General features: G+C 45.6%; 4 protein-coding genes across 4 annotated transcripts; 2 read left to right on the top strand and 2 right to left on the bottom strand.

Moving 5' to 3' along the window:
- The first annotated feature begins 180 nt into the window (after window positions 1–180).
- Window positions 181–4,738, top strand: F4812DRAFT_110004 (uncharacterized protein). The gene is made up of 11 exons (XM_047929331.1): window positions 181–530; window positions 598–1,328; window positions 1,385–1,424; window positions 1,489–1,903; window positions 1,961–2,130; window positions 2,190–2,335; window positions 2,398–2,905; window positions 2,964–3,279; window positions 3,386–3,534; window positions 3,591–4,091; window positions 4,170–4,738. The coding sequence occupies exons 1-11, from the start codon at window positions 357–359 to the stop codon at window positions 4,596–4,598; spliced, it is 3,579 nt and encodes a 1,192-aa protein (XP_047788045.1). The 5' UTR covers window positions 181–356; the 3' UTR covers window positions 4,599–4,738.
- A 4,842-nt stretch (window positions 4,739–9,580) lies between these two features.
- F4812DRAFT_461423 (uncharacterized protein) lies at window positions 9,581–10,345 on the top strand (the record flags this gene model as incomplete). Its single annotated transcript, XM_047937863.1, has 1 exon — window positions 9,581–10,345. The coding sequence occupies one exon, from the start codon at window positions 9,581–9,583 to the stop codon at window positions 10,343–10,345; it is 765 nt and encodes a 254-aa protein (XP_047788046.1).
- Window positions 10,346–13,928: 3,583 nt separating this feature from the next.
- F4812DRAFT_461424 (uncharacterized protein) lies at window positions 13,929–15,342 on the bottom strand (the record flags this gene model as incomplete). The annotated part of the gene is made up of 3 exons (XM_047937864.1): window positions 13,929–14,929; window positions 14,982–15,244; window positions 15,305–15,342. 3 exons carry the CDS (start codon window positions 15,340–15,342, stop codon window positions 13,929–13,931), a joined length of 1,302 nt encoding a protein of 433 aa, XP_047788047.1.
- A 2,247-nt stretch (window positions 15,343–17,589) lies between these two features.
- On the bottom strand, window positions 17,590–19,294 carry F4812DRAFT_437348 (uncharacterized protein). Its single transcript, XM_047934916.1, has 4 exons — window positions 19,160–19,294; window positions 18,976–19,034; window positions 18,160–18,736; window positions 17,590–18,056 (listed from the first exon to the last, which is right to left on the bottom strand). Exons 3-4 carry the CDS (start codon window positions 18,606–18,608, stop codon window positions 17,918–17,920), a joined length of 588 nt encoding a protein of 195 aa, XP_047788048.1. The 5' UTR covers window positions 18,609–18,736; window positions 18,976–19,034; window positions 19,160–19,294; the 3' UTR covers window positions 17,590–17,917.
- Window positions 19,295–19,814: the final 520 nt, after the last annotated feature.

Here is a 19,814-nt window from a genome sequence, read left to right on the forward strand (position 1 = left end):
AAGTAATGGAGCTGAATACCTAGGACTATACTACTATGTATAAGGCAATAGCGACTATTATATCTACGTGGCTGGACCTGCATATAGGTACAGGGTCTGTTGGCAAGGGCTATGTTAGCCCCAATCCATCTTACGGTATCGCGCGACCCTTGCTTCTTTTTAAATATTATTCATCTTCATCTTTTTCTTTCATTCTCTTTTTATATAAGAAAATGAAAATGCCTTTACCCTAACTATATCTCAAAATATTATGTCGTATGTTAAGGATATAATACTGCAGTAAAAGTGTTTTTCATTGAAACATAAATACGTGACGAGTTATATATTTTTTCGTATCTGGAATGTATACCTAAGATATGACGGATCCGCCACCGAATCCTATCCGTCGAACTAGCTCGGTTCCGTTCCCAGACCGGCTGAATTCTTCGCGACAGCCTTCGTTGCAGCAATTCGCTGATGATGCGCGGCATGTTCTGCATCAAGATCGGGATCGCGTTTACTTCGTAGCCGAACCCGAGGAGCTTCGTTCAGTGAGTATCAGTTATTAGACGCTTTAACTAGCTAGGTACGGTCTCAGTTAATACAGCTACCTTATAGTATGAACCTGTTGGGGATGGTCGACATGGACACGTGCCAGTCTTATTGCCAGTTGGACGGGTAGGAACAGGATACGCTCGTTCGCAGTATGCCTATTCTCAATCAATGCCGAGGGACCCGGCCGCATCATCTGAATTTGCTTGGACTGGTCGAGATACGCGTGGGCGTCGTCCAACTAAGGATTCCTCTATCTCAGATCATAACCGGTCCTACGATCCCAATAGGAGTGAAAGAGTGAGGGTTAGGTTCGTGGATCCGTCAGACCGGACGCGCCGCACATATTCTCGTTCTTCATCACGGTCATTTAGTCCCCCAAGCAGGTCATATTCAGGTTCAGATTCGGATCCCGGTTCATATCCTAGGCATAAACCTTATCCCAGCCTTCGGAATTCATATACGAGGGATCCTGACTCGGAATTGGACACAGAAGAAGAAGTAGAAGAAGGGTTCGACGAGCTTATAGGTGGTAAAGTATTCCAGTTTGTCCCATCACGAGCCTCGAGGACGCTAGCAAAAAGTGGCCATAGTACAGAAAGCGACACTTCTCTAGAGAGACCCGAAGATGGGTTCTCTGGTGCGAGGGGCGATCCGAATTTCCCCGGATCTAGTGATGTTCTTCACGTATTTCAATCTCAATATACTGGAGACGCGGTTTCGGACGGAACACATACTGCAAAGTTGACTGTGATACACGATCCTAAGAAGCAACGGCAACCACTTTTCAGATGGGTGTGAGTAGTTCGAAAATGAAGGTTAATTACCCGAAACACCTACTAACACAATGAAGACACCTAGAACAGCGCATGATGAACCTTGACGAGCTTTCTGTATGTAAACTAGCTTAGGCCCCTCGGATTCTTGCTGACAGATTCTTGCTGACACTATGGTTAGACCGAAATTGCACGGATCCCCGCCATTACGGATTCAGAGCGCAACGGATTTGCAAAACTCCTCGCCGAGGTAAAGAAAACCTCGGTCAAAGTGAGGCCAACAGCGAAGGGGAATAATGTGCGACACATGGACCCGAAGCCTATTCGCGTGGCCATTCCTCCCGATGGGCGTACAAAAGGCCAAGCTTCAAGGTTTGTGACTTGGCTATGCGTGCCGTACTTTTCGCTCGAGAAGTATTCGGGACTATTATCGGCTAGCACAGCTTCCTCTTTCCCAATAGAAACTCTACTTCAATCAGATTACGCTCGCACTACGCAGGAGCGTGACATGCAGCAGGCTGTCTGCAAGAATGGCGAAGTCCCCGATGGCTACTGCTTCCATATTGCGCAGCTGTGGTGCATCGTGCTAGATAACAGTAAGTTCTCCACCATTCGGGAGCATACAGAAATATACATAGCTAACTACTGAAAAGCTCTGCTTATCACATGCGGTAGGATGTCAGGCTCGACTTTACGGGGTGACCTTGTACGTATAGTCAATGAACCCCTTAAAGATTCTATTGGTAAAGGGAAGAAAGTCTATATTTCCTATTACGACACTGTTCTCTGGGAGCTCCCATTAGAGTCCTGCCTCACTTGGTTTGTAAGTCCTTATCCCACATGAACTGATAAATTAGAAAGAATATCGCTAAAAATAAATAGGACTTCTCGATACACTTCCGCGAGTTCTGGCCCCAGGCGATAAGGATCTATCACCATGGTCGTGTACTAACAGAGACTGACTGGCCCCGTATCGTGAACTTGGTGAGAAATGTCAACATTAGAGTTATTCTTGACCTTCGCCTATGGTAATGTTAACTTTACACTTATCTATTATTGAGAGAGAAAGGCCCGGCTAATCTAAACGAAGGATACACCCGTCTCCTCCGGCTGTTGGTGTTTTGAAATCACTTGATAAAGAAACCGAATGTACCGAAGATGGCGAATTGGCTAGGAATGGTAAAGCCAAAAACACAAAAGTCCAACCAGTCCACAAAGACGATGGTAAATTCCATGTATTCTCATGGCTGGAGATTGGTGAAAATGAGGGCGATGGTATTATGCCATATAATGTCGAACAACTGACTACAAGTCTCCGAGAGATAGAAGAATACCTAATTACATCTACGGGTATGCGAGATCGTAGCGCATATCGCAACTGTGAAATATCTTCGCGGCGCTCTGTTCATGCCTACCTCAGTCAAGGATCGGGCATCGAAAAGGCCGAAGAATTGGATTGGCAGAAGAACGAATACGAAAAAAGAGTCGATCTCTATAACGCGGCAGATATCATCTTTGATTTCTTTCTACCACAATATGTGGATGAAAGCACACCGACAATAGGGAAATTCTGGGGCGCTATTGACAGCCTAGTCCAGGTATGATCTCTACTTGCTCGAGGCTGGCGAGACACTCACTAAACTTACCGGGGAATAGAACACCGATCAGGACCCGAATAATGAAAGCCGAAAATCATCACGACGGCATGCTATCAAGGCATATAAGGCATATACTAATATGATCCCACTCAGAAGTGCTCTTAGAGGACTAACGAGAGGGATACAATCATTTCGGGATATTCTATCTCACATGTCGACTTCTATGAGGAGTAAGGTAGAGATACCCGATAGTCTCGTCCGTGCTTGGTTACATCTAGTCATGGCACTGATTCAGGCATCACAAAACGAAGAAGCTTGGAACGAAAACATGAATGTCTCAGAGGCTTTGATACGAAGAGGAATGAACCAAATTAGTAAGTCAATCATCATGATCTCATTATTCTTATTCGTCTTCATAGGTATAAGCCTGAATACTATTTCTATACCTATAATAAAACCCGTGCTAAGCTGTTGTCACAGTGGACGAATTACCTACGGAAGACCTGCTCTCCAGTTCCGTCCTCCAACCGATGGAGCTCGTCACATTAATCAGCTCGAATCTACTCAAAGACTCTACAGGGAAGTATTCGAGTATCAATGATACATATTCCGATTATTTGAAAGGTCTAGTAAGTCTCGCTGAACCCCTAAATTACGTAACAAGTTGATACGAGACCCAATATAGGAAAACGAAATTACTGCCAACAACTCCGATCGGTCGCATCAGTTCCGCATCACTCTTTTCAGACAAGAAGTCGCCGTGATTCGCCGAGTGATCGCATCGCAGTTGAACGTTGTCGACGGCATGACTGTGCCTCAGAGACCAAGTTGGGGCGACCAAACCCGCAGGGAGAGGAAGATGCTAGAGGAGGCGCGCGAGAAATTAAAGCCCGAGGCTGCGAGGATTCGATCGGGATCCTCTGAAAAGCAAGGTGCAACATACGTGGACAAGCTCGACGGGTACGATAGTTATAACCATTATTACAATAGCTACCCTAGAAGCGTATTGGATCCCCCTGGCGCTCACTTCATGCCAGTCAGACACCCTGACACCTTCTCCAAGCTGACATCTACCGACCCTGGCGGTTTCAGGGAGCTCCTCGGTCGCGAGTGCAAGTCCTGGTTGGAGCGTAGGAATATGGAATTCTTGGAGCTCGAGGTCGAAGCATCACGGCTCGAGATGATGGTAACGTTATGATGTACTGCCCAATTAGAACGGAGCGAATAGCTAACAGTCTCTCTCTCTTTCTTTTTCCCCTCGCAGAATGCCAACAAAATCGAAGTGACTAAGGATCGACAGGAAGCAGCGGTCTACGCCTTCACCATGGTCACCATTATATTTTTGCCACTCAGCACTATCAGCTCCATCTTCGGGATGAATTCCAGTGACGTGCGTGACATGGAGCTCGGGCAGTGGGCGTATTGGGCGGCTGCCTTACCTACGACCATCGCCGTCATCATCATAGGTCTATGGTGGATGGGCGAATTACATAACTTAGTCGACTGGGTGAGAGGGCTCCCCTCTAGGTCGACGTCGAGCAGGAGCCATGCACGAGTGTCGCGCCCAGCTGCAAACGGCGTCATATATTACCCCCAAGGGGAGTATCCTGGGAGAGACCCGCAGCAGGTGATGAGACCATATAGCCGGGCGGCGCTGGGCCCGCCGGTGCCGCGAACGTCATGGCGGTACTAAAAGGGTAGTACCTACAATATCATAGCAGCTTGGATAAGCTGATAGCTAGGATAGGATAGGTCGGATAGGAGGTAAGTAAGCTTGGATCCGTTTTTCTCCAGTCTTGGAAGATTCTCCTATCTAGATCGGATCCGGAAATGTTAAAAACCATGTAGCCACGTCGCGAAAAATCCGCCTCACTTATGATTCCTGGGGTCAGGTGGCGCTGGTTGGTGGGTGGTTTGCTTCTGATAATGCCGTCGCAGATCCCTTACACCATGCAAGCCCTCACGCAAGCCATCAAGCCCATTTCAAGCCATTCAAGCCATCAAACCCACGCAATATAGAGATAGTATTGGAAGAAGAACATGTGCATACGGCAGCCGTATGCAGGCTTCCTACCAGTCGTACATACATGCATTCATCCCACGTCGGCGCAAAGAAAGAACAGTGAAGTTTTTTTTTTTCAAGTCGAAAGAAAAATAGATAGGTGAAGGTTCCCATGATCGCAAATCCGTCATATAGAATCGTGCCACTCCGGCTCATGGCTCAACCAATATAGAGGGACTTATTTGCCAATGGACCAGTCGCACAACGATTTCATCAGCAACTAATACCATTATAGTGTGCTAATAGTTGATTGGATGAAAGGGAAGGATTCCCCCCCTCCCAGAAAAGGACCCTCCCAAAGTTCTTTAGTTCGAACTTTTATTTTTCTATTTGTTGGAAGGGGTGTGTGTGTCCCGGCTGTGAGCTGTACAACTCAGCCCGCGAAGGCGTCAGTCATGCAGGCTCCTGCCTCGTTCGGGAGCCGACATGTAATCTCAGGGTCCTTTGTATTTGCGTTCTTCTCCTCTTCCTAGGTACCTCATCTTGTTCCTCCTCACCCCCCAAGCTTCCCCCCAAATCTTTTTTTTTTCAGCCTCTCGAGCCGTTCTGCATGAAGCGGGAAGGTTCCACCCGGTTCTAGGGAAAAAATAAAATGGGCTACCCGCGGCTAATGCTGTTGAAAAGACGTCGATGATGCAGCCAGAATGCTTTCAGCAGCTGCAAAGCCGTACCGTAGTTGCTCGAGTATGGGTGCGGGAGGGGGAACGATGCTACTATAGGGTGGTTTACATACGACTACGTCATTAGATCTTGATCCTTTGCGCTGGTAGCGTGATATATTACAACCCTACCTAGTTTTGGTTTTGATTCGTGTGGCCGGTTCGCGTTCAAATGTAGGTAAATCAGTTTTGCAGTCAATATGCAAATAGTTAGATAGGTACCTACCTACGTAGTTACTTGCAGTGCGTTGAAGGGGTGCGTATAGTTGTTAATCGTATAATATACCTATGTAGGTACCTAAGGTACTTTAGTAATTGTGTCAAATAAGAAAAAAAGGTAAAGGGTAAGGCTGTTAGTTGCATTTTGCAACTTTTTCTTTTTAGAGGTATATAGAGAAATGTAAGAACAACACATGGTATAATCGGTTGATAAGTTGATTTTGAAAACTCTCTATACTTGGGCCCGTGTAACACACACATACACACACACAAACGCACGTACATAGCTAAACTATAGTGATGCAGAACATGTGTAACAGTAGATCTCGGAGTATCCAAAACGTAGGGACGGGTGCGTCTTTCTTCTTTTTTTGCGTAGTTAGGTAACCTATTACATAGCTTTGATGATTTAAAACCTGCGTTTCTTGTGCTACTGCATGGCATGACTTAATACAGGGCTGTTATTATTAATAGCCCGTCACGCGTTTTTGCTGTCATCTTACTAAATACTCGACAGGAATGTTTTAGATTAGATGGATCGGTGTTAATCTATACCTAAATGGCTTAACCTTGAGTACTTTCGTACTTGATAGACATACATACCTGATGTTATGCTTAGGTGGTTATACGTACCTAGTAAGCATATTATTGCTCGTTTGGGATAGCTTTACAGATATGATCCAATGATCCACATTGAGCCGTACGAAAGATTATAGGCATTGGTACTGGTGGAGGTAGGTCAGGACGATCTTTGAAAGCTTTCAAAGTTTTAGTAAGTAAAGTATGATTATCGTTGGATAGTCACTTTGGAGAGTATAGGTTGTGCTATACTATTCTACCTACCCGTAGTTAATCTAACTTAATTCTATCAACAATTATCTATATGAGTTAATACCAATGACGTCTATCTTAGGTATATGTAAACAGGAAATAAAAAATATGATAGTACATATTGATAATGAAAAGGCTTTACTTGACTTTGCACAAAGCTCTGCTTATGCCCTTTTGCTCTTGCCCCTTGACCCCTATCTGAATTGAGTAAAATAGGGCAACCAATATACCCTCTTCGATATAGCATCATGGTTATCCCTTGGAATCAATTCTCAAAAGAAATTTCGGTGAGCCGGAGTACAATTTACCCAGAGGGCTCGAAAGCCCCGAATGCCATACATATTATCTGGATTTACACTTACGTGTCGGCGCGACGCGCCAAGCGTGAGGCTTGCCAATTCATTCCAGGTAGCATTAGTCGATAGTATGGACTTGACGTCTTGACACCGTAGTCTCCAGGTACTGTCAATTGCTTCTCTCATTTTGTTTGATGCGAATAAGGCATCTCTTACTACATAAAATCCCGAGACGGCTCTGCCGATCAACTAGGCACTAGGTACGAGGAGTGCCTATACCCGGAATCGCTATCGTCAAGAACCCGGATTTTGCTCCGCCTATGCTAGGTATTATTACCTACCTACCTACTTTGTCCATCTCGCAACGGAAAAGCTGTACGTAAACTTCTAGATAGTTAGACTAGTTATTAGGAATCTTTCCGAAGGGTCCTCTCATACTCCATAATTCATTGCCTAATGCAAAGCTACTGTGGGCTTTTGCTGCGATCGATCAAGAAAAGATATGTCGGCAAGAGGAGACCAGCACCCAACAAGAAAAAAAAGGGATCATCACTCCACGTATCTAGGCTTCTCAGCTGTCATTTATCCACGGGCAAGGAACATCAGATGTTAATATACGGCTTCGAGAAGCCACTTAGCACATCGTCCCGAGAGCAATTTACTATGCTATGCGTACGCGTAAGAATCCCCCGATTGTCAGGAATTGTGGACTGGCTGATATATCCCAAAAAGTAAAATTCTGCAGTATGCATGCATGATTGCATGTATGCATGGCAAAGACACAAGTGTGTGTTGTTGCTGTTGCTGTTGTGTTGTGTACCTGGTCATCATGTCACAAATAAGGTTATACCTATCGTAAATATTGTGTTGTGTGCTGTTGACCCATCTTGTCTCCGTATCCCGTTACGGGTCAAGTATTGAAAAGCAAAAAAACAAAAAGGGGGTCTACCGGGAAAGACGACATGTAGGGTCCGCGGGGTCATGAACAGCGAATAAGGGTTGTATATGGGTTTAATGATTATGTACATATGATACAAATGGTAATTCCGATAAAACAGGAACAAGACAGTTGTGTAGAGTTAATGCGGAAAGTGATGTTGAAGCTGTAAAAGTTGAATGGTCAGGTTTTCTTGGACCAGGTTTGACGAACTCCACCCCCTCTGCCGCCCTGTAACAGAAGAACTAACAGAACAACTAATAGAAAAATAGAAAAGAAAAAAAAAAAAGCAGTCCCACCCCGTAAAAACAGATGCAAGCCAATACAAGCTAATATAGGACGTGCCCATGATACCATGCAGCCCATGATACACCCTTGCAAAAGAAGAAGGAAAAAAAGAAACCCCGTGTAAGACTGATGAGATTTTGCATTCGATGGGAATACAAGATTGGTGGCGAAAGGGGGTGGTTAGGAGGTTTTCGGAGCCCAAGGGGGTCACGCTATCGCCACGGGATGAGCGTTGGGCTCGTGTTATGGTGCTACTGACGCTACTTCGACGCTTCTGACGCTTCTTGACTTGACACACCACACACACACAAATGCGCCGAGAAGGGTGTTTTGGTTTTGGCTTCTTTTGAAGTCACCTCTTGGAATATTTAACGGTCTGTCGGGTCCCCGTTCTCGGTTCGTTTGACTTGCACGCTCTTCTCTACGATTTAGAAGGACGAACCTATTTAAATCTTGAGATAACTTTTTTATTTTATTTTTTTTTATTTTATTTTTTTTTAAAATTTTTTTATATATTATTATTTTATCTGTGGTGGTTCTTGTGGTGAAAGGAACTCGTCGCACACATAACGCAAAAAATCAGATCGCAATATATACGGCGTTATTACATATAATAACCTCCAAAACATCACCTGCATTGCCGTACCGTTATTTTTACAATACCTATTAGGTGCCTACGCTACAAAGTTGTACCTACCTCGGAATTACCGTTTTCCAAGCTTTTCTTTTTCAGCAGCGACCACCTCGGCACCTTGCTTCTGAAAAAAGAAAAAAGCGCAAAAGCAAAGCCACTTGACGCACTGCCCCCACCCCACACTGCCTAAGTGCTAAGTGCCCCTCCATACGCGGGACCTCCCTGGCGTATTAGAGCTCTGAACAATTTGAACCGCGTTCTGGAACCCTGCAGACAACTGCAGAGCCCAGGCAACTGCCTTATCGGCTTTCTTTATCGATAGAAACTAGCTAGCCGCCCGACCTCCCCCCTGTCTCCCTGTCTCCCTGACCTAAGACGATCGAAAATCTGGTTTAGATAACCGTAGAACTTACTTCGTGCCGTGACGTCCCCCTCAGCATTCGAACGTTTTGTGACGTAAGCGGCATCGCGATTCCGGTCCCTCTCCCTCTCTCTATATATCTAGATCCGAATCCCCATCATGTGGTTCTACACTTCAACAGGTTAGCTATTTCTTGTTCTTCTTCTTACTTTACCTTGTTCTCTTGGACCAAACTATAATCACCAATTCGAACTATAACCATTCCTATCTTCTCCATTTGGTTATCCTCCCATCCATCCATCCAATAGTATACCATCAATTCAATTGTCAATTATTATATACATATTATCCACCGTCGCGCGCATTATAACAACAGAAGTCTAACATCATGGCGACTTATTACGCAGCTCCCCGCGAGAAGCGTTATCACAAGTACAAGAAGGTTCTTTACTTGGATCCTCCTACCAACGGTAGCAAGACCGTCCGCACTCGCGTCACTACTATTATTCCTCCTCCTGAGCCGGAGTACGAGCATATCCCGTCTCCACCACCACCCGTCCAAGCGCTCCCGGAACCCATACATCATCATCATCATCATCACACACCACCACCACCATCGGTCGTCGTCGAACCTCTGCCGCCGCCGCCTCCAACGCCAGCGCCCATGCCCGCGCCTGTATACCACTACCCCGAGCCCGTGCACTACTACCCCGAGCCCGCGCGGGAACCCGAACCCGAGCCGGACGTCGGCATCGAGGTCATCGCCGTGGACGTGGATCCCGACCAGTCCAGCACGTCCGGGCGGTCGCGGGCCTCGCGGAGCTCCAAGAGCTCGTCGCGCAGCTCCAAGTCGTCGTCCTCCTCGTCGCGCAGCAGCGGCGGCGGCCGCAGCAGCAGACACGGCCGGGAGCGCGAGGTGTACATCGAGCGCGAGAGGGTGGTGCCCGTCCCCGTGCGCGTGCCCGTTCCTTACCACGTGCACCACGTCGAGATCGAGCAGCCCGAGCAGCATCATCACCAGCACAACCAGCACCAGGACTCGTTCCGCTACATAGAAGCGCCGAGGCGGTACGAGCCTCCCCGCCGTCGGAGCCCCGACCACGAGATCGTTATTGAGGATCATCGCCATCGGAAGTACATCCGTGACGGCTGAATAGCAACAGCAACATCATATCAACGGCAATAATAGCGGCAATAACGGCGCGCTACGATCTATTCTGTATTATATATACATTTATGTGTTTCAAACAAATGTTTTATTTTTCTTTATCCACTTATCATGAGATAGGTATCGGCTAGAGGCCGGATACCTTGGGTACCTATAATGTTACCATATAACACAACATAAGATTGTTACGAGACTACGAGTACGAATCAGTACGAAAGTCATGATCTACGTCCTAGGATTTTTTTTCTTCTTTTTTTTTCTTATATACTAGGAACATGGAGCCACACAGAGAGAGGGACAGAGCAAGAGGAGAGAGTTACGGAATATGGAGTCCGGAAGTACGTTTTGGAGTTTGTCTGTACACATTCGCGGGGGATTACATCGACTGCCGGCCAGGGCAATTTTTCTTTATACTTACTAATATGTGTGTCTGTCTAACTTGCACAAATAATGTATACCTATCATGGGGAGCAGGAGTGGTACTGTCTGGATTGTGTGCTTAACGTTTGGGGGTGGTACTGGTGGTGGTGGCGGTGGTGGGATAACGTTAACATATACAATTACTTAACTAGGAGGACTATGAGACTGAGACTAGAGCAGAGATATCTAGCGGTCTTGAGTAACCTAATTCAAACGTTAAAATGAAATATTATTTAAGCTCATGATGATATATATTCCTTTCATATATGGTCGAAGTGAAATCTAGGGGCCTTAGCTAAAATGCCTAGGTCCTCAAATATTGTATCGGATATATGCTCACCTAGTTCCAGTTGAGATGTTTAGCATAAAAAATATGAAAATTTTCTGTAGAATACCGAACTAATGGAATTACTCCGATAACAGGTACCTAACCTTACCTTACCTTGCCTACTTTCGAGGCCCACCTCACGATACCCAAAGGTGAGCCACTTTGCCCACCTTAGGTGCCGGCGCTATCTACTATTAACGTGGAATATTCCAGCGAACAAGTTGTTCACCGCCATGTCCTACCTCTACCTAGGTACCTTGGGTCAATTAATTTTTTTCTTCTCATTTTTCTTTTCTTCTTTCGAGTTGTACGAAGAAAGGGCCTAGCTCCAGCTGCTGCGTTATACGAACAAAAAGAAATAAAAAATAGAAAAGGGCCTGGGCTAGGCCGTTGGAAATTTCCGATCGTACAACACAATACGTGCGTACGTATCTATAAGTGTGTATGTATGTACTAAGGTAACCTTAACTTAATCTACCTTAGGTACCTACCTACCTGGTATGTAAGGTAAGGTAGCACGGCGCGGTGTTCGTTGTTGTTGATATTGTCGTTGTCGTTGTAGTACCTAGCGGCCAATTACAGAGACCAGACCAGCTTCTTCGGGATCTGTCGAAACCTAAGGCAAAGTAAGGCAAGGTAATCTGTCTCCGTGTATGTTAGGTTAAGTAGGTTAGGTATGTGTAATCCCGTATTTTCTCTTGTGATAGATTCGCCAAGGGAATGTAAGTTCCGAAAGTTACCTAGGTAGGTAGGTAGGTAGGTACCAGGTAGGTAGTAAGTACTAGACCTAGGTGTGAGAAGAAAGAAGAAAAGAAGAAGAAAATGCATCGATACCCAATTCAAATTCAATATCCCGGGGACGGTGACACACTGACACTTACGCCGTTGTGCGTGTTGTTGCCGGTGACAGGTCATGAAGTTGTAATCTTTTTTTTTCTTCTTTTCGGCGTAAACACTAGCGTGTAGATAGGTAGGTAGGTATCTAGGATCTAATACCTAAGGTACCCATGACCTCTGACTGGCCTTATTTTAGATGGTTTTTTTTTGAGATACGTCATAGGATGACGGTACTGCGAAGGGAGGATCTTTTCCCCACGGATGTTTGCTTGGTAGCGCGGCCCGCGGCGGCTAGACTAAAGACTAATAAGAGTTTTACCGACGGTAAGGATATGATATGGCAATTACATAAGCACGGAATAGGGGTTACGACGACGTCCAGTCATACTATAGTCTATATATACCTAACCTTATATGTGTATGTGTGTTAACATCCCATACGTTGCTGTCTGTCTATCTATATACCTGTATTAAAAAGACGGGTGTGTTTTCATTCATATGTTCATTCATTCATTCAAGGTATACAACGCTTGACACATCCATCCACACACATAGCTGCGGCTATCCGCGAATAGACATCATTACCTACCTACCTAAGGTATACTTACACTTGAACCGAAAATGTTATAGTCTTGCCCAAAACAACTCTACCTATATATGTTAGGTACCTAGCTAGCAGTGTTGACAAAGTCATCGAAACCCCATACGCAGCGTCGCTGTCCGTACTATCTGATCTGGACCACTACCTACCTACCGTAAGATATATATACACATACCTAACCTTCCTAACGGAAGTACCTAACCTAATATATAAACCAAAACATCACGTCACACATATTCAACACTTTTCTTTTTTAGCTTCAAATTCCAATCATTACCTCGACACATCACCCATAACACTCAGTGAGCCTTCATTCTTAATGAATATCACGAATAGTTTTAAGGCTTCGTAGACTCGTCATGCTGTATTGGCCTGCCCTGGACTGCTATTTATTGCAGGCTTTCCCGCCCATAAACCAGAGAGATTCTTCTTTATTTTTTATTTTATTTCTCTCATCATCCTATTATTCCGAGCTCTCTCCCTATTGGGCTTTCGGATACAGCGACGCTCTATTTACATAAGCCTCTCTCTGGGGATCTATCTTGGGTATTAACAAAGGTACCTAACCTGGTCATCTCTTCTGCTCTAGGTTTCTCCTTAGGAAGGAGATGCTTTACTTCTGCAATTCCTGCGAGAGGGCAAGAAAAAAAGGAAAAAAAAAAAAAAAACGTTCTCCGCCATGCGAAATATTCCAGGAGAGAAAGGCCTTGGCTGATATGGACAGGTCTAATAACTTATCAGCTACCTAAGGCTTCATACCAAGTTTGATGATTGTTTATACCGGTATCCAATTGACCGTCACCACAATGTTGAGAACACTCTTACTCTTCGGCTAACAGATATCTATATCTGTCTCTACACCGATCGATATCAATTCAAGACAACAACAACGACACCAAATCACCGTCAACAAGTCGCTATCATGCCTCGAGCACAGACAATCACAATCACAATCACAAGTTACGGATATTTATGAGTGAAGTTTATTGTTGTTGGTAAAAGCACACCTCCCTCCCTAACTCCAAATTCCGGCCGAAGAAAGAAATTTTCATATCCCCAAATCAAAGTCCCTTCCCGTCCCTCGCTCCAACGCCTCGCCTTATGAAATCGTCATAGGCTCATCCATGCCATCCGTCTCGTTCATCATCATCAAACTTTTTTTTTTGTGTGTTTTTTATTTTCTATTTTTTATTTCCTTTTTTTTGTGTTTTGCCCCCTGACTAAAAAAAAGAAAAAGACAAGAAACTCCGAGATAGCCGCGCCTAGGAAAGAAATAACACCAAAGCAATGCCAAACTTTTCCGCGAGACGATACTAATAGGAAAAATGTTGTCACAACAACCGGCGACTAGCGCGTTGGTGGCTAGTTCCCACACCCGCCCCTCACTGCTGGCCGTTGAAGAAACTGCTCAGGCTGGGGAAGTCGAAGTCGCTAATCCCCAGCATAGCGCCAGTATCTTCGTCCGGCTGTGTTCGGGTCTGCTCCGAGCCCAGAGCCAAGTCGGCCCCTAGGCCATTGCCGTTGGGGCCTGCGCTTTGTGGCGGACCCTGATTCTGGAGCTCGCCGGGTGCCGCAGTCAGGGTTTGCGCGCTGTCTGGGAGCGGCATCTGAGCCTGCATCCCTCCAGGTCCCTCCTGCCGGTCAGCTCTCGCCTCGGCCTCCGCTATCCGGCCCTCGCGGCGGTTGATCCAGCGATTCAGAGTAGCCTGCCTGGATTCCATGACCGTAATTGTACGGCGGTGCTGCTCGTTCTGATCGTCGAGCTGGCGAATGGTATTTTGGAGATCAGCGAGTTGATGGCGGAGAGCCGCATTCTGATCTCGTAGGAGTTGGGCTGTGCCGCGAGCCTCCTGGAGAGCATCCTCCTTCTTCTGGCGGCTCTTGCGAGCCGAGACCCTGTTTTGCTTCCGAGTATGGTCGGCCTTGCATCTCGCGATCCAGTCGTTCCTGGTGCGAGTTGCCTTCTTCCTCTGCTCCGACCATGAGTCGAGGATCTTTGTCTGCCTCATTCCCGGTCTCCACTGTGGGTGAGAACCGTCTGTCTGGACGGATTCGTCGTCTTGGTCAGAACTGGACCGCGGGTTTCTGGCAGACCGTCCCCGTCTGACTCGGTGATTAGAGTTGCTGGGCCCCGGGCTAGGAGTGTTGTCGCTGGTAGCCGCGGGAGAGGTTGCATGATTAGTAGCCTGGTTCTGGACAATCGGAGGCACCGCATTGGATGGGTGATTGGATACAGGAGTAGGCCTTGAGCCCAAGCTAGGCGTCGGCATGGAAGTAGGAGCCTGGGGATAATTATATTGATGAGGCGGGCCCTGGCTTTGTTGGGGCATGTACATCCCTGGGGTACCCATCCCACCAGCATTCATCCCGGCAGGGGTTTGATCTTTAAAAGAATTAGTAAAGTTATCCCTTCGAGCAACACATACATTTATTACTTGGAGAATAAGAGTTGTAATATGGGTTGGTGTTTGGCCCATATTGATGTTGATAGCCGGAGTTGAATGCCGGCGGCGGCACCAGTCCCGTCAGCTCGGGGGTGGAGATTCCTGTGGAATAATAGGTCATGGGACCTGACATTGCCATAGGGGGCGTTGCCTGGGCCCCAGACGTGAAACCCCGAGAACCATCAGAAGGCCCCGCGCTGAAATTGGCCTGGCCCATAGGAGCAGCATAGTCCTGCTCGGTATTCATGTTGTATCTATATTCTGTTAGGACTTCCTGTACTTATCAAGACTTGAATTGGGATATTATAACTCACGCTTCTCCGCTCTGGTTGGTGGTGTTGCCTTGGTTCATTTTGGCAAAGTCTCCGATGTGATCTTTAGAAGATGCAATCGAGTATTGGCAGGTTGAGTATAGGTACTAGAGGTTATGGTATAATGTTAGATGTGTAATGATGGATGTGGAAAGGGGAAGGGGAAGGGGCTTACCTCGACTTTATGTAAAATATGGGAGACGTCCTGGAAAGAGGAAAGGTTAGTTATTTGTTGCGATAGTGTTGTACCATGAGTCTTCAATGTCACTCAAGGGTAGTCACTATTCAACAATAGTTTGGATGGAAGGGGACTTACTTAATTGATTGATGTGTTGTGTATCCTTCACTCAGTAGAAGGTTGACGCGTGACCAAGGTGTCTATTGAAGAGAAAGGTTAGAGTCCATCCGATGTATGTAATAGTCATTCAAGATGTGGCGCGACCATGAATAGTAAGTAGTAGTGGTAGTAATGGTAGTAGTGGAAGGGAAGTAGTGTTGAGTCTTGATTGGATGGAAGAGGTAGGTGAGAGATGGGAGAGACTTACTTGATAGGTTCGATTGGTCACTATGGATCAATCAGGTTGAGTGAATGATGGGTAGTAAGGCGATGATGTGGTAGGTAGAGGTGTAAGATGAAGGCTACCAAGACCCTGATGTAAGGTTATTGTTATTGGGTTAAGGGTTAAGGGTTAAGTAAAGATGATTGTTGTTAAGGATTGTAGTATGTGTGTGTGTTATTGTTATCCTGTGTAGATGATGGAAGTGGATGAATGGTAAAGACTCAAGACCTGAAGGGGGAGGACGCCTTTATATAGATATTCTGGAAGGCTGCAGCGTTGCTTAGGAACGTTAGGAACTTAGGTGCGCGCCTGAATTCGGGTGGAAAGAACGTGCGAACGAACCTTCGTAACTTCCTTCCGAGCTCGATCGTCTGCAATAATAACAGCAGAAGATAAGAAAAAATACAAACTAAAGCAGTCACGTACCTCAGGTACCCACATTCTTCATCTGCTCTTTTGTGCTTAACGACAGCAAACTTGAAGATAGCCCCACATACGTTTTTAATCGCAACTTGATAGCTTGGGTCGTACCGTAATTGAACAGTCACTTACATTCAACTACATTCAACGACACTTGATTACAGCTATCTACAGCTGCACCCAGGCCGCAGCAGTGCCTAGATACGTACAGTCACTTACTTTTTTTTACCACAGCACTTCAAGAAGAACAGATAAGCATCAAGTGCACAGAAAATTTTTGCTTAGGTACCAGAGATACAGAACTTCAGCTTCAACTTGAGCTGCTCATTGTGGGGCAGACGACCTCTTAGAGCAGAGCATTTTAGAGAACCCTTTAGGGGCACACGTAACGAACAATACAAGTCCGCAAGTTTTAGCACTGTAGAATATTTTTCTTATCTTATGAAAAAAAAGTTTTTACTGCGGCCGTAATTGTGCGCCTGCGCACCTGACCTAGCGTACCTGCTATTTACAATTATTTAGGCACGCGTATTGTGATGTTGTCGTTAAAGATGCGGCTCTTCGGCGACAAGGCTGTCAAAGAGCCTCATGCACAGGGGTACGCGTCGTAGCTAAAATCAACAACCCATGTCCCGAAGATGTTGCTGTATAATTTATTACTACCTAATTATTATGGCTAAAGAACTTGTATTATTTTCTAATAACTATTTATTTTGTACGCGATAATTGTTACGATTCTAGGTTTTGCTCCTTAGGGATATACCCCATGGTGAATTTCCAGCAACACTGGACTCTAACCAAAGGTCCAATCAAATACCAGATCATTCTTAAGTAGGCCTAATATGAATTAACTTGAAAAAAATTGTATCTTAAAAAATAAATACAAGTGACTCAGGATATGTTGTGAATATTCTTTTAGTAAATGTGGGGTCTTGGCACGATTAACCCCTTTTTCCTCCCTTCTTCCCCCCTTTCCCAAAAACGGGTAAGAAGAAAAGGAATGCTTAAAGTAATTTTACATATAACCAAATAATTCAGTGGAAATTTGTTTGGTAATAATATCAAAGTAAATATGAGGCGAAATTAATAGGATTAATGAGTTGTGATATCTTAGTCGATTGTATGCGTCCTAGATCTTAAGCTTGCTTTAAAGAAATTGACATCCAGAAACTCTACAGCAATGGCTAAATGCCTTCTCTATCTGTTCAAAGTCTAATATTGATGTCAAGTTATGAGGAGTTACTTTCATAGCGTGGCCATAACTTCATTCACTTTGGAAGAAACAAGATGAAAAGTTAGAAGATAGCAGTGAGTAGTAGGTATAACTAGTAGCATTAAACTCCTAATGTGCATCCTCAAGCCAAGCATGACGAAATTGACTGGAATATCAGATAAATTCTGTGCGACAACCACTACAGCTAAGTAGGCATGTAAACCATAGACCGCACTCCAAAAATAAGATCATTCTTTTGCGAAAAAAAAAAAAAAAAAAAAAAAAAAGATTCACCAGTCCAATAGCCTCCAGGACACGAAATGCCAACCAGCTACTCAAGTTGCCAACGTAGCAAAGATCATTTCCTCTCCAACTAATTTCTTCCCATCATGCCCTTCATAGAATCCCCATCTCATCCTCTGCTTAGTCCGCGACAAGGTACACGACACTGAAGACCGGTCTATTCGTCGCTCTACATCCCAGACCCCGACTGGCACAAGTACAGTCTTCCTCGTTGAACGGCTTACCGCACTCGATGCAGATGCGTGCGCCGCAGGGACAGCTTTTGACCGGTAAGACACCAATATTAGTTTTTGCTTGTCACGACCTTGAGATGAGAGGTAGGTAGGTAGGTAGATAGTTTAAGTGAAAACGAAAAGACTCACGTTCGGGGGTAGGACTTGCCATCGATAATGATCCCGCCCCGCGCACGCAGCTCCCTCCAGTCCCTTTTCTCAGCCGGTCGGCCGTCCTCGTCGGGCGGGTGCTGGGTGACGTTACCGTCGCGGATGCACTGGCGGCACGTGACCGAGGGGTGGCCGGGGGCGGCGTTACGCTCGGCGCGGGCCTCGAGGAACAGGACGCGGTAGCGGTAGCAGAACTCGTCGGAGAAGATGGCGTGGTACTGCGGCGCTTTGAACATGAGCTCGCCGCAGCAGTAGGGCCTCTGGCGGTAGTGGATGGTCGTGAGGAAGATGTCCTGCGCGCAGGCCACGCAGTACGAGTGTCCGCAGTTGGTCTTGTGCAGCGTTTCCGCGGGCACGTGCCGGAAGCAGCTGTCGCATTTGAGGTCCATGTCGTCGAGGATGCGGGAGGGGACCACGCGAGCGGACATCTTGACGATTGTGGGTTGTCAAAGGTAGGAGGAGTAGAATGATGAATGATGAATGATAACAGGTGACTGACGATAGACGAGAGACGACGACAGACTATGGTCAACCCTAGACGATCGATGAAAGACGCCTGATGTAATGAGAGAGGCAGTTTAGTGTCAAGATACGTAGGCTAAAGACTAAGCGTACTTAAGTAGAGCAATATTTAGAGCAATGTACGAGAATGAAGCCTTGGAGATAAAAAGGTGTGTCGAGAAAAAGGATTTCACATGCGAAGAGAGGAGTAAATGCGTAAATAAATACAAAATGGCCTTTTGGCGGTAAGTAAGGTGGTAAAATGGTCCGGAAAGATATCCAGGTCATGCGTACCCTTCGTACTTGTTCCCACTGTGCTCACAATCTCTCCTGTTGATGTGTTTTGATAACGACTTTTGCGAGACTTAGCAGAATGTTTCTTACGTTGTAGGTAAAGTAAAGTAAAACTGCTGCTGGAAGATTGTGGACCCAGAGCAGCTTTGGCAGGCAGTTATGAGGATCTTGTAAACCAACTTACCCGCTCCAGTTCGCAAGTATGTTTACCTATCTACTTGCAATACAAGGTGCCTGACTCATGATTTATGTCTTACGTAGAGTGAATGATAGAAGCAGTAGCAAATGCGTAGAATAGTGATCTATTACTGCTTGCCCCTCGAAGGAGCCATGAAGGAGCATTGAAGGAGCATCGAGGCAGCAGCGTCGCCATTATATATGTCTATCTTAGTGGGTCTATCTCCTAATGTGGCCTAGTACACCATGCCCCTGACATCGCCGTAGAATGGGTCAAACTTGTTGTGATGCTATCTAGGTTAGGTACCTATCCATCTTACTTTTGATGCCAATATAATATTGCATAATGGTCTCGGGAATCGAATATGGATATATCTTGTCAAGGTCTGTTGGAAAAAACCGTTGTTCGCACGAGGAGAGAAGGAGAAATAGGGCCCACATTGTCATACCTTGAAATATCTTGCTCACGGGTGCTAGAGTATTGTCCTGAGTAAAGCGATAGGTAGAGGTATATAATATACGTCTAGGTAGGCAACTAGCATGATATAATTTGGTGGTATAATGTCACCCCTATCTTGGCAAAAAAAAGGGGTATCCACGTATAGACTCGGTATTTATTAGTTGCCATTTTCAAGGGACGTTTATTATACACTATGGAAGTA

This window comes from Daldinia caldariorum (genome assembly GCF_022478825.1).
Source record: "Daldinia caldariorum strain CBS 122874 unplaced genomic scaffold F4812scaffold_14, whole genome shotgun sequence".
Classification (NCBI taxonomy): Eukaryota; Fungi; Ascomycota; class Sordariomycetes; order Xylariales; family Hypoxylaceae; genus Daldinia; species Daldinia caldariorum.